Source organism: Phoca vitulina, unplaced genomic scaffold (genome assembly GCF_004348235.1).
Source record: "Phoca vitulina isolate PV1807 unplaced genomic scaffold, GSC_HSeal_1.0 scaffold48, whole genome shotgun sequence".
In the NCBI taxonomy this organism is placed as follows: Eukaryota; Metazoa; Chordata; class Mammalia; order Carnivora; family Phocidae; genus Phoca; species Phoca vitulina.
In genome coordinates, this window is record NW_022589751.1 from 7012429 (window position 1) to 7026312 (window position 13884).

Sequence of the window (13884 nt, forward strand, 5' to 3'; positions counted from 1 at the left end):
CTAGGCATGGGACATTAAGGGTCAGTGGCAAGGAGACTGTGCCAAAGAAAACTGCCGAACTTGCCACCTTTTCGTTCTGTTTACTAAGGATGGCTGACCAGTGGTGGAGATGGCTGAAGAATCTGGATGTGCTATTTCAAGCAAATATATATTTAGCACTTCTGTAGGCCAGACTAATGGGAGAACTCAAGGAGGTTCTAATTGAATAGAAGACAGAAAGCATGTTCATAAAATGCTCCCAAAGTATGTGGGGTCCCACGCAAAAAGATTGGGAAGGAATAGGAAGGATGTGGTCTAGAAACAGATCCCAGATGGTGGAGACAAATCAATGGGGTCCTTCAGTGGCCAGACTGAGGTTCCAGAAGCCAGCAGGTGTCTGGATAGGCAACACTTGATCTTCTACCTGCCTGATTCCTTAGGGAAGTGGCAGTTTGAGCCCCACTGCATCTCTTGGAAGGGTCCCTTGACTGGAGCAAGAGGCCAGGTTTGGTTCTAAGGAGGTGGGGCAGCTCAGGGCTCTTTGGCAACTGAGTTGGAAAAATTCACTCTCCCTCCTGTGTTCCTCCTTAACTCTCAGAGGACTACCACACTCTCAACACTTTTGACACAGACGTGTGGGGCATTTTCCCACACCAAGCAATTCTGCGACACCAGTTGGGTGTCCTACAACTTAATTCTGACACTATCTACCTGGAGACACATTAAGGGCTCAGTCCCACAAGACTGCCCCTCCCCCACTTTAGATGCCAATCGAAAGTCCTGGTTCTGAGCTGTCGGCTATAAATTGGAGGTTCCCATGACTTCTTCCTCAGGTTCAATTAACTTGCTAGAGCAGCTCACAAAACTCAGGAAAACAGTTTACTTACTGTTTACCAGTTTATAAGAAGAGGCTATGATAAAGGTTACAGATGGATATCCAGACGGAAGAGCTGTGTTGGGCACGGTATGTGGAAGGGACGAGAGGTCTCACGCACAATACTCTCCCAACACCTGTATGTGTTCACCAACCCAGAAGCTCTCTGAATCCTGTATTTTTGGGATTTCTATGGTGGCTTCATCACATAAGTATGACTGATCATTAACTCAATTTCTAGCCCCTCTCTTGAGAACGGGAGGTGGGGCAGAAAGTTCCAAGCTTCTAATCATGGCTTGGTCTTTTTCAAGAACAGCCTCCATCTAAGAGCCCATGAGTCACCTCATTAGAACAAAGGACTCTCCTACTACCCAGGAAATCCCAAGATATTTAGGAGCTCAGTGTCAGGAACCAGGGTCAAAGAGCAAATACTAGTACTATTATCTTACAGCAAGGAAGTTGCCCTCTTCAGCTCTACTGGAAGTTTCATTACTTGCCTATGACCCAGAACACGGGATCTTTGGAAACGGGAAAAGGGTCAGGATCAACCTTCTAGGCTGACGGCTCTCATTAATCCTCCTGCTGCTTATGCAAATCTGCTCATCTCACCCTCTTATGAGGCTCCTGGTTGCCTGAACTGTGGCTAAGTCAGAATCTCAGCTCCTCTCCTGCTTTTTAATGTTACTGGGATTTTGGTGTAGAGATTTCATTTTTGCTTTTATTAAATTTATGACATAAGCCATTTTTCTGTCTGGGTTTAATTATTTGGATCAAAGAAAACTAAGTCTGTTTTCTATTTCAGTTTTTAAAAAGCCATTCTTTTATATGATTGACATATACTGTGGACACTGTATATTGTTGACTGTTTTGGGTTTTTTTTTTTTTTTTTTGCTTTTATTTTTACTAAATTTATGACCTATGCTTTGTTTGTATGTGTTTAATTATTTGGAGTAAAAAAATTAATTTAGTTTTGCATTCTAGTTGCCATACTTTGTTGAGCCTCTTCCTATCCCTTCTCCCACCCCGCCTCTATTATGAGTGCTTAAAATAAAAAGAAGGATCATGGACTTAAATTGTGTTCTGGTGATAGAACACAGCAAAAGAGGCACTGTAATTGCCGAGAACTCATGACAGCATTTCTGCCTAAGCCCAAGTTCCAGCTGGCATCCTCAAGAGCTGATCTGTAAAGATTCAAGTCCAGAACCACCCATGCCATACCAGCTGTCTCCATGGAGGCCTTTGGGTGGTTTCTAGCCATTTTCTTGCATGATCCTCACAGTAAATGGCATGTAAGCTGCTCCATTTTTCCACCCACCCTCTCTTTTTCTTTTTTCCCTTTTCTAAATTTGTTCTTTTTTTTTTTTTTTTTTTTTTTTTTTTTTTTTTTTTTTTTTTTTTTTAAAGATTTTATTTATTTATTTGACAGAGAGAGACACAGTGAGAGCAGGAACACAAGCAGGGGGAGTGGGAGAAGGAGAAGCAGGCTTCCCGCCGAGCAGGGAGCCCGATGTGGGACTCGATCCCAGGACCCTGGGATCATGACCTGAGCCGAAGGCAGACGCTTAACGACTGAGCCACCCAGGCGCCCAATCTAAATTTGTTCTTAAGATCTGTTACAATTCCTGGACTTCCGAGTTGATGGTGCTGTGGGGTGGAGAGAAAGACTCTGACCAGGACCTTACTGACTGGGGAAACCTGTTGCTTTTGGCTCTGTGTCTCTTTAACAAGTGAAAAAACCAAACCAGAATGAGTTTACATTGCGTGATTCTGCAGCATACATTTCTTCTAGAGAGAATTCCTGGTTTATGACCTATTCTGCAGGAGTAAGGTTTGAAAAGTCAGGATAAGCCCAGCACTCAAGGTCTTCAATGGTCCCCCTTTGTTACTGTGCTATGGCAGATTCATGATTTGCAAGGATGATGTTCCTAAGATCACAGCAAGCTCTAAAATTCAAGGATAACCCAGTATTCTATCATTACCTCCATGGAATGTAACAAACTAACTGCAAACACTGGGGGACTCCTTCAGACCTAAGTAAGAGTTGGGCACCAGCATCAGGAAGAGAGAAGCACCGAGCCTCACTCTCACGGACATGCACGCTGGGTGGTTGCCTAGGTGCGCTCACCAGCACTTGCCTTTCTGCACAACTGATTCAAATTCTCACCTCAGCAAAATCACTCCTGACCACACATCAGAAACTTCGGGGTAACTCTAGTCAAAACCATTAATGTTAACTCAAAGAATGGTATTATGGCACCATTAGTATTATAAGTCGCAAATGGTATTATTTATGTGTCTGTACATCAGTAGGGATAGGTAGGGGGATAAGGAGTAGAGAGATGGAGAGAGACTTGATAACTTCTTGAAGACTTATCTCCCAAGAGTTATTGTAATAACCTGGCTTGTACAGCCACTTGCTTAAGAGGCTGATTCAGGAAGAAAAAAAATGAAACAAAAGAAACAACAACAACAAAAAACTGCCCTAAATTTTTTATTGGGTACATTAATAAAAACTGGGAAAACTACGACTTAAAAATTCGAGGTAATTTCTGATTCTACAAGTAGAGAGATGAATTCACATTCAAGGCAGACCATTGCTTTGCTTTAGGAAAATTGCTTGGATAGACCTTTAACTATAATATAAAACAAATACCTACCAGGGTTCTTTCACAATTTAAATAACCTGAATTCAACTGTCCTATTTGGTAACATGAAGTGTGAAGCATATGTTTTAGCCAGGACTATGTTCTAATCTGTGCTCATGTAGGGGGAGAAGTATTCCTTTCCTTATGTGAAGTTAGACTGATGCCCCGTGGCTTGCTGGTGGTTGTGTAAGTTCCTTCCAGAGCCTGAGGGTTGGAGACAGAGGTAACCTATGAAAGAATGTGCAGCACAATCTTCTCTTTCAGGGGAAGACAAAGGCACTGGATTAAAATCTGTGTGGCTCATGAATAACTGGACTATTCATGTTCCAAACACGCCAGGACTGAAAAATCCTGAGTATACTGCTTTGGACTCTAACGTCCTAATATTGTCTTCTTGGGAGTCAATGAACAAGGTCACAGTGCTCTGGGGCGGGGGGAGGGGAAGGGAGAGTTTCCTCTAAAGGCAGAGGATATTCTCCAGGTCAATCATCCTGAAAGGCACAAATCTCATACAGGCAGACATGAGACTCCTAGAAGGAAGAAGAAAGCCTTGTTTGGTTGGGAACCCTTGGCAGTTGGACATGGACTCTGAGGTGGCCATGTGTACAGGGTGGTGCTGGGGGTAGGGACAGATGGGGAGCTGAGTGCTGCCACAAGGAAGCAGGCTGGAGAGAGACAGGGAGACCAACTGTGAGAGACCCAGAAAGCTGGTGTGAGCCCAGTGGCCTTTGAGATGAGCCACCTTTTATTAGCTGCTTCAAGTTATTCCTTTCACTGTGCATCCCTACTCCTGTCCCAGACTGGAGGTAAAAGCTTTTCTAAAGTTCCTGTTTGGTCTCTGATGTGATGTGCGGGAAATAAGAGAAGGGTCTATCCCATGCTTGGAATGGACAGTAAGAGGAGGGAAGCAGCCTGAAGACGCTTGTTGGGTGGTGGTGGTGGGGGGTGGAATCCAGCAAGGAGTGGCTCTGGGCAAAGGGGCATCGGTGAGCCGGCTGCTCTGGCAAAAAATTCAGATTTCTGGAACATGTAAGCATCAACACAGGATTCTCAGAAATAGATGGGGGAAGATGTGGTATACATATACACAATGGAATATTATTTAACCAGGAGAAAGGAAATCTTGTCACTTGTGACAACATGGACGGACCCCAAGGGCATTACGCTAAGTGAGATAAATCAGACAGAGAAAGCACGTATATGTAGAATCTAAAAAAGCCAAACTCATAAAAACAGAGAGTAGAAGAGTGGTTACCAGGGGTTGGGGGAGTTGGGAAGATGTTGGTCAAAGTGTACAAACTTGCAGTTAGAAGAGAAATAAGTTCTGGAGATCTAATGAGAGCGTAGTGATTATAGTCAATGATACTGTATCACATACTTCCAAGTTGCTGACAGACTAGATCTGAAAGGTTCCCACCATGAAAAAGAAATTATAATTATGTGACGTGATGGACGCATTAGCTGGCACCGCAGTGATACTCATACTGCAGTATATAAATGCACCACATCAACACGCTGCGCACCTTAGGCTTATACCGTGCTATGCGTTAGTCTTTCTGAAGTTAAAAAATAAAAATAAACTAGCATAATATATATTTTCAAAGCCCATAATAATGGTATAGGATGTGTCGGAAATGATTTAGTGAGCAATAGAGATAGGGCTAATTTAATATTGGGCTGTCCATCACGTATGTTAACAAATCTGTATTATAGATATCAATTAATAGACAAGAAAAAAATGGGCATTTAACAGTTTCATGATAATAATATTCTTCTTTTGGTATTTATTGCCTTGAGTTAATAACATTGACGTTTGAATTTACTAGGAAAAAACTACATCTGTAGCTCTCTATCATATGGATCATGGGTGTTTTACATAAGTTGTCTCCATAGAGGGGAAAGAGCTGATTAAAAAAGAAGAAGAAATGGTTGGGGAGGTGAATTTGGAAGACTTCCTGTCTTCAAGGAGGAATGGGGCTCAGAGCTGGTGTAATGTGGGCATTAATATAAACACGCCCTCACATGCTGGGAAGCCTGAGATATGCCTCCTTCTGAAAGTGGAAATGATTAGCGGCAGCACCTATGCCATTTGGGACGGCTCATGTGGCCACCTCCCCACGACCACGTAATCCCAACTGGCAAACGGGCAAACGGGGTTTGGAGGTATCATTACTCTTGCCAGTTTTCAGCAGAGTATTAACATCACAAAAGATGAAGCAAGTCTCCTCACTCACATAGGACTATTTTAGATAGATCAAGGGTGCGTTAAATAGATCAAGAGGTCCTTGCTATGACTCAGGTCTCTTTTTACCCTTTTTTTTTTTTTTTACCTTTTTCTTTTTTTTTTACCCTTTTCCGTACCAAGCATCATCCACACTCCAACAGTTACCTCCACAACCAGCAGGTCATCATTTGAAATGGGCTCAAGCTTTTTGTCTGGTGGTGTCTTTTCAAGGAAAGTGCTTAATTCAATCAAGATTCTGCCTCTGTAGGCAACTCCTTCCCCCTGAAAGGCAACAGCACAGGATTATTCCTCTAGACGTGAACACCAGCAAAAAGAACTCTTTCTTTAGTCAGGCTCATCCAGCTACGGCTTTGTGTTTACTTTCCATGGCCCTAACTTCCAAAATCAGTCCATCAGTAACACTCTCAGTTGGATTCAGGTCTCTGGTATCTGCAAGAAAAGTCAGTGACTTGAGGAAGGATCCCAAAGAGAGCCAGGGGAGCCCAGGCTGAAAGGAATCTTAGCCATGACTGAGGTCAAAGGCTTTCAAGTCATGCTCTGAATCCTGAAGAAGTTTCCGGAGGCTGAGGGTGGGAGTGGAAGGTACTCAAAATCTCCCTCACTCTACTTTAGCAGAGCAGCTCTGCGTTTATCTGCGTCAACTTGGCTCCTCTCACCTCTTTTCAGGAAGGGAAGGCTGCCATGTTGGCAACCAGGGCAAGTCTCTGAGTAGCCAGGAAATAAAAGAGGAAGATATTCTGGGTGCGGCTGAGCATGAGGATGAAGAGCGGATACTCCTCCCTCCATACCTAGCAGTGCTGGCAAGAGAATTTTCTGGAGAGGAAGGGAAGGCTCCCCCCTCCATAGCCAGTCTTTAGCCCTGCCCCCTCAGGGCTTTCTTTCTACCACAGTCCCTTTCTTGGGCCTTGAGAGCTGACTCCAAGACATTACTTCTAATGTGCTGGAAAGAGCATTTCCCATCTCTGGGCCTCCATATCCTCATCTATAAAATGAAGAGGTTGGATCGGATCAGGGATAGTGAACAGTTTCTTCAGGCATGTCACCTCCAATCATTTGGTACATTCCCAGAACACAGTATTGAACAGAATTCTGAGGCAACACATTTGCTTATTAGGAAAGAGACAGCACTGATCACAGACACCCTGCCCTAAGTGCAAGACCAGGGGGAATGACCATGCTGTGCATTCGTAATTGCCAAATTAGATGGTCTCCAGGATCCTCTCCTAACCTTGCATTCAAAGACTTGAGGAGCATGGGACTTCTGTCCTCCAACCCTTGATCAGTTGCATGTTGGGTCTATTTGTGTATATGTGTGTGTGTGAGTCCCCTAGATATGAGACTTAATTATAAGCATTATAAGAAGGAATCACATTAATCAGTGTTCATTAATAACAAACGTTAATTGAGAAACTCACCTTTCCAGTATTTAGCTCATCATAGGGGTCTGGGAATCCCATGTACTCTCTGGGGCTTCCATAAAGATTCAGGTAACAAGGTCCAAATGTTGGAACAAAGCCCACCTCTGTTTCTCCTGTATTTGCTGAGGGATAATACCATTATTAGATTTGAGGTTTTTAACACTCAATCTATTGAAATAAATATTAGTTATTAGTTAGCTCAGTGAGAGTATTTTCCTCTAATTTGTGAGTTAGTTGTATTAGCACAAATTATAAGCACTTGTGAGACTTGCTGTATTTCCCTTTTCTCATTGCTATAAAACATTAAATACAAAACATTTTTGGGGTAGTTCAGGTAAACTTATTATTACAGAAAGATAATGCTATTCAAATGAAAGAATAATAAGACTTACAAGTTGATCTTCACATTTTTTGCAAGTTTATAAGTGGAATTGTATTAAATGTGTCATTCGTAATTGGGGTAAAAGATTAAACTGGGGAGGTCACCTAAATGATGTATATCGGATTAACTGTATTTGTTCCCCAAAAATGCCACTTAATCTAAAGCAGCTAGTATAAATATGGTACATGCTATTAAAAATACAAGACATTTAAAATTTTCATACATAGCAATGAACTGTCTGCCTATGGTTATGACCATATGATATTTATAAGCAACATAAAGTTCCCATTCATAACATTCTCTCTGATGAGCATCCAATATGCTCCATATTCCTGCTACCTTGTCTTACTTAGCAAGACTGCTCCCCAGTGCAATGAGGGGAACTGAGGGCAATGTAAAGAAATAGTGGAGTCAAAGGGAGACTGTGGGTGAAGACGGGGAAATGTAAGGGCTGCCTCCAATCATCTGAATGCTCCCATATTAGAAGAAGGATGAACTTGTTTCCAAAAGCAAAGCTGAAGACCACTGATGGGTGCTACAAGGAGGCATTCTTTATTTCACTCAATATAAGGAAGATCTTTCTATGAATTAGGTGTCAAACAATGGGACAGATGGCACTGGGGAAGAGGAAATGTTGAGGCCAAGACTTTCAGGATTATCATCAAGACAATTCCCCTGTGGATGAGAAATTAACTACATCACCTCTATGGCCCTTTCCAACTCTATGCCTAAATGTAAGGGAGAAAGATAAATGTGGAGTGACAGGTGAGTAGAATGCCCATTAGTGAACAGTTGACCAAACTGTATATAAGCACATTTCTTTTTTTTGCAATTATTTTTTTATTTGAGGCTCTTCTACATGTGTAAATGGGCTTGGGCACTTTTGAGATGAGGTAGGAACCATACACCCTGGGAGAAATTAACTGAATTGCAATCTCAGTGAAGAAAGCAAGAGAAAAGAAAAATTTAAATTAAGATGTAGGAAAGTAATAACTGACAGCCTAAGAGTGAGATTTGGTAACACCCTGGGGGACCATATTTCATGCCTGTCTGGAAATTTCTTGTGAAACCCAAATAGGGACCAAGAATTTTTCCAACAGAGATTTCTCTGGATCGTGCTACCAAGTTACCAAATGAGCAGGATGAAATAAATGACTATTATATCTGGACATATGAATTGGCTTGGTTTTATCTCCTCTGCCATATGGAACATGACAAAGTTAACTAATTTATTATTAATAAGCAGAGTTTAAATTTCTTTCCTTGTGCTAGAATATCTGTTGTGAGGAACTAAAGCAGAGGACTAAAGCAGAGATCCATAGTGAAAAAAGGAAGTCACTTCCAGAAGTTGAATCACAGAATGTTCAAGAAAGAATGGACATTAAAACTCTTGCACCTGTCATGCCACATTATGGATGGGCAAATTGAAACCCATAGAAGTGACATGACTTATCAAAGGTCTCTTAAGATGACAGATTTAGGCCCAGATCTTGAGTTTCACAGTTCAGACAAGGGTACCTTCCAGTACACCACCCATTCCTCTGCTCAAGCCCCACCTCTCCCCCAGCCAGTTCTCATGGGCGACTAATGTTGTTTGTCATGAGTATTTGGTTTTCATTAAAAATTTCCAGGGATGAAGGCACATATTGCTAATAATGATCTACTGCATGTTATCGTGTTATCAATAGCTTAATTCTTTTTGTCCAAGCAAATCTCTTTTCAGGTACTTTAAACCCTTTGACTTTTTGGTTATGCAGTAACATGGAGAGCCTTCCTTCTATGTGTTTACACCTCAGCATTGTCTCCCAGGAAAGCCGACAGTCTCACAAGCTAAGTCTCTTCTTGCCCCCAAACTTTCCTAACCCACTTTATGCACAATTGTCACATCAAACTTCCAACGAACAAAAATTCCTTAGCCTGGCCATCAACCTTTTCCTCTGACCTGCTTTTGAAAAAATATTTTCTACACTTCGTTCACCCCTCCGAGGCTCCTTTGCATTTTGGATTTCTTTAAGGTATCACTTTATATTTTAATTTTTGAACTTTAAATAGCTGCTTATTTCTGACATTATAAATTCCTTTGGTGGGTGGGGAAGGATTCAAATATATTTTATTTTGATTCCCTAAACACCGAGGACTGGTTCTACCATGGGGAGCTACCACATAAATATTCTTTGATTGGTGAAACAAATGCATGAAGGATTGAAGTGTTACCAAATCTGCCAAGTTGGTTATAAATGTAAGGACTACTGAATATTCATATAAAGTCTGATGATAAGACAATAAGATGGATTTTTAAAAATGAATATGAATGGGGCATCCTGTCAGTAACACAAAGGCAGACAACAGTGCTTTATATTTGCAAAGCTTTCTCACTTGCAATATCTCTTTTCCCTCTCGCCACCACCTGGGTGATTAGCAATGGCAGGGATTACCATGTTTACTTGAAAGATGACAAACTTGTGTAAACCTCAGAGTCCTCACGTATTGAGGACCCATAATAATAAGAGAGTTGTGATAGTCAAATGTGAGACCACTGAGCAAACCTGCAAAGAATGGCCAGTGCTGTACAAGCCAAAAGACATGTCACGACCCCCCCTATTTGGAAGATGAAGACCCTCAAGGTACAACCGTTCAGTGTCTTCCAACCTAGAGATCCATGTTCAAAGTGAGGAGCAGTTACTGCATACATTTTGAACAACTGATTTAGTGCCCCATATCTCTACCTACTGAACATAAACAACAACAGCAGACAACGTTATCTCTTACAAACAATTATTTACAGTGACACCAAAGGGGCTGGTATGCATCTAGGTGAAAATGTGACATGCAGAGCCTGATTAGCACGGTTGCGTTAAGCTCAGCCATACGCAGGACACACACACAGCACAAGTACAAAATTAATACTCTAGCAAAACTATTTTTGAGACAGCAAAGTGTCAAAAAAAAAAATTCTAAAGACAGTCAATTGATACATTCTTAATAAGACAAGAGTAAATAGGAAAATCTAGAAGATAGCAAAATTACAAAGCATAAACCTGTATACGATGAAGCCCCAGATCCCGAAGATGAGAAATCTATATAGTAAAAATATGACTGGTTAAACAACAAGAGAAACACGGGCATTATAACAGAGACAATGAAAAAGTTAATCAAATCCAGTGTAGGTAAGTGGTTTAGCAACACCAGAAAACCCCCAAATTCAGACCCGAGTGACATGACTCTTTTGTAATTTATACAAAACTCATTGGTTAAATGCAAAATGTCTCAAATCTTTGGGACAACTGGCAGAACCACCACACATTAAATAACTCAAATCTCTCCAGCCCTAAGGCAGCAAGGCATTTGAGAAGAGCGAGTTTCTCGCCACCAAAAGACGCCTGGTGAAGTTACCAATATTTCATGTTTTTCATAAAAGATGCACTTGTCTTGTGTCTGACTTAATTGGGATCAAGGCCAGAAAATCCCAGTTAATTTAGTCTGAGGCTTTTTTTTGGGGGGGGGTGGGAATTGCCTGCTGCCTTTTGTTATTTTGAGACCCTTACCAGACTGTGTGCAGGGCCTGCAAGGAGAGAGAAGGCCTCAGAGACGAGGCTGAAACCTGCATGTAACCATTTCTGGTTTTAGTGCTTCTGGATGTTACTGCTGTATCACTAAGAAAAAATGCTTATACCAATACGTCTTGAATACATTACCTCCAGGTAATTATCAAATGACTTCTTGCCAATGACAAACAGGTTTAACTCATTTTGACCCTCCCCCACCACATAGTTTTGGTACGATTTTTTTTTTTTTTTTTAAAGATTTTATTTATTTGAGAGAGAGAATGAGAGAGAGAGAGAGCGCACATGAGAGGGGGGAGGGTCAGAGGGAGAAGCAGACTCCCCGCCGAGCAGGGAGCCCGATGCGGGACTCGATCCCGGGACTCCAGGATCATGACCTGAGCCGAAGGCAGTCGCTTAACCAACTGAGCCACCCAGGCGCCCAGTTTTGGTACGATTTTTTAAGTACTCTATTGGTTACCATTATGATTTAAACTAGTCTTTCTGTTTGGATTCCTTACTTGATAAGAAGAGGCTACCAGCAAGCCTACCCTTCCTCCTCTCCCCTTCCTTCTCTACTTCTAGTCTCTATCTTCTGTACTTTTACACTGCAATGGGCAATAACATTTATATTCTGTTCAGAGCTTTGGCTATAGGGTATAAGAAAAAAAAATCAAAAAACAATTAGTAGTGCTAACAGTATAGCAGCCATATAAATATTGTCTCTGCAGAGGAAAGAGTTGTGATTACATTTTTTTGTTACAGCTCCAATCGTATGGTCCCCTTTGCCACTCAGCAGAGGATGTGCAGATGGGATCTTTCTTAGCTTCTAACATTTGCTTAAAATAATGGCCGCATGTGACTTTGTATCTGAACTATATCTTTTTTGTTCAGCATTTTGTTTTTCTTGGAATTTCTAATTGCCTTTTTTTTTTTCTTCTTGAGAGAGGAGATCTCTATTTTCTTCATGATATCTCTAATATCTTCCAGGTTCTCATTCATACTGTATCTTGCTTGGAATATTTTTTTAACCTGTAAAGCTCCCTCTTAAACAAAATGAGGATGAGAGGAACCTTGAGTTTCTCAAGACAATTGTCTGGAATTCTCTCAGGTAATTTACTCAATGTGTTTAATATGTTGGCAATTACAAGAATTTTTGTTATTTTTGTTTTGGTGACAAAAAAAATCAGGGGTGCCTGGGGTGGCTCAGTCGGTTAAGCGTCTGCTTTCAGCTTAGGTCATGATCTCAGGGTCCTGGGATCGAGCCCCACGTTGGGCTCCCTGCTCAGTGGGGAGTCTGCTTCTCCCTCTCCCTCTGCCCCCAGCTCGTGCTCTCTCTCTCTCTCGCTCTATCTCAAATAAATAAAATCTTTTAAAAACAAAAACAAAAACAAAAACAAATCAGCTGCTGGCATTATTGATATGTTAACATTACATTTTTTTTCTCTTACTATTTTTCTCCTTCATTTCCTATTACAATGTCTGGTATATGCACAAAATACTAATGCCGGATATAGGCAAGTAGTTCTCAGTATGGAGAACAATGAAAAGTGTATTCGTCATCGATGCTTGTGGAGATTATGCTGACATCCTTGTTCCTGCTAAAGAAGTCAGTGGAGAAGGAAATATTATTTTATAGTTGGGTGGACTGGTGTCAATGCCACTCTGAAAAATAGGGTGCTAGCACTCTGTATTGACACTCAAAAATTTATAAAATAGCTACTGGGAAGAGTTTTTGGATGGGAGCAAGAAAACAAAGTCTTCAAACTGTTAGTTGCCTCAATTATCAACTACTAATTAACTGTTCTGGTCATCACCAAAACATCACCAAAACAGTTCACTAGGCTCACCACATTTGGCTTTTAAGGAACCAAGTCCATTGCCAGGTGGCTACTCCAGTTCATTCTGCTTCAGAAATTCTGCCCCCTGTCTTGTTTCAGCTCTGCTGAGTGACTTACCTTCCACTTCCCCACCAGAGGCAGCGATTTTAGAGAGGTGTAGATATGTTGTTCCAACGACATCATTTTTAGTAAGTCGGTCCCTGTGTGAAAGAACAGGTTAAGGCCTCTACCTCGGAATAAGTATCTTCACTTCAACAACAATAAGGTGGAGTCGGAAAAGTCCCTAGACCTCAGAAATCATCCTGTCCAGTGGGCCTCAAGCTTTACTGTACGTTAAGAATCACCTGGAAACCCCAGCTCTCCTCTCCTATCCAAGCTCTTGATTTAATAAAGGCAGGAGTGGAGAACAAGAATCTGCATTTACACAAGTATCTATCGTTACTGCTTCTGATATAGATGGCTCTCCAACCACCCATTAAGAAACATTAATAGGACAAGTCATTTCAGCTATGGAAACTAAGGCTTGTACACAGAGGTCAAGGGATTTGCCCATAGCCACTCAATACCATTGCCATAAAGTGAATGAATCAGTTACAGGCACATTATATAATAAGTGTAATATAATCACATTACGTAGGATAAGTGCACGTATCTTATTTTATCATGTTCACACTAATTACTCTGATGGTTTAATGAGTACAATGGGCTATATCTAAGGGTCCTTCAGAGGGAGAAAAATCCCTTTCCAATTCAAGCACCTACTGTGTAACACATGCAGGGCAGCCGAGAGCAGCTGCTTACCTAGAACCTAAATCTTATCTGTGTGGTAGAGACCAGCATTCCCACTACAAGAATACACAACTGTATTAATCTTTCCATGGATACCACAGAGTTTGCAAGCCTAACCCATGAAGTGGTCTCTGGCTGGGCAAATAGTAGGTGTAAAAAAATAAGGTTT

General features: G+C 41.4%; 1 protein-coding gene across 2 annotated transcripts in view; it reads right to left on the reverse strand.

Moving 5' to 3' along the window:
- The window catches only part of MYOF (myoferlin), a 160004-nt gene that overhangs the window by 70101 nt on the left and 76019 nt on the right, over nt 1-13884 (reverse strand). For both annotated transcript variants that reach the window (XM_032432325.1, XM_032432326.1), the window contains exons 16-19: nt 13044-13126; nt 10582-10620; nt 7159-7283; nt 5888-6004 (exon numbers count right to left, since the gene is read on the reverse strand). In XM_032432325.1, coding sequence (XP_032288216.1) covers nt 5888-6004; nt 7159-7283; nt 10582-10620; nt 13044-13126 — 364 coding nt within the window. The remainder of the gene's footprint in view (nt 1-5887; nt 6005-7158; nt 7284-10581; nt 10621-13043; nt 13127-13884) is intronic.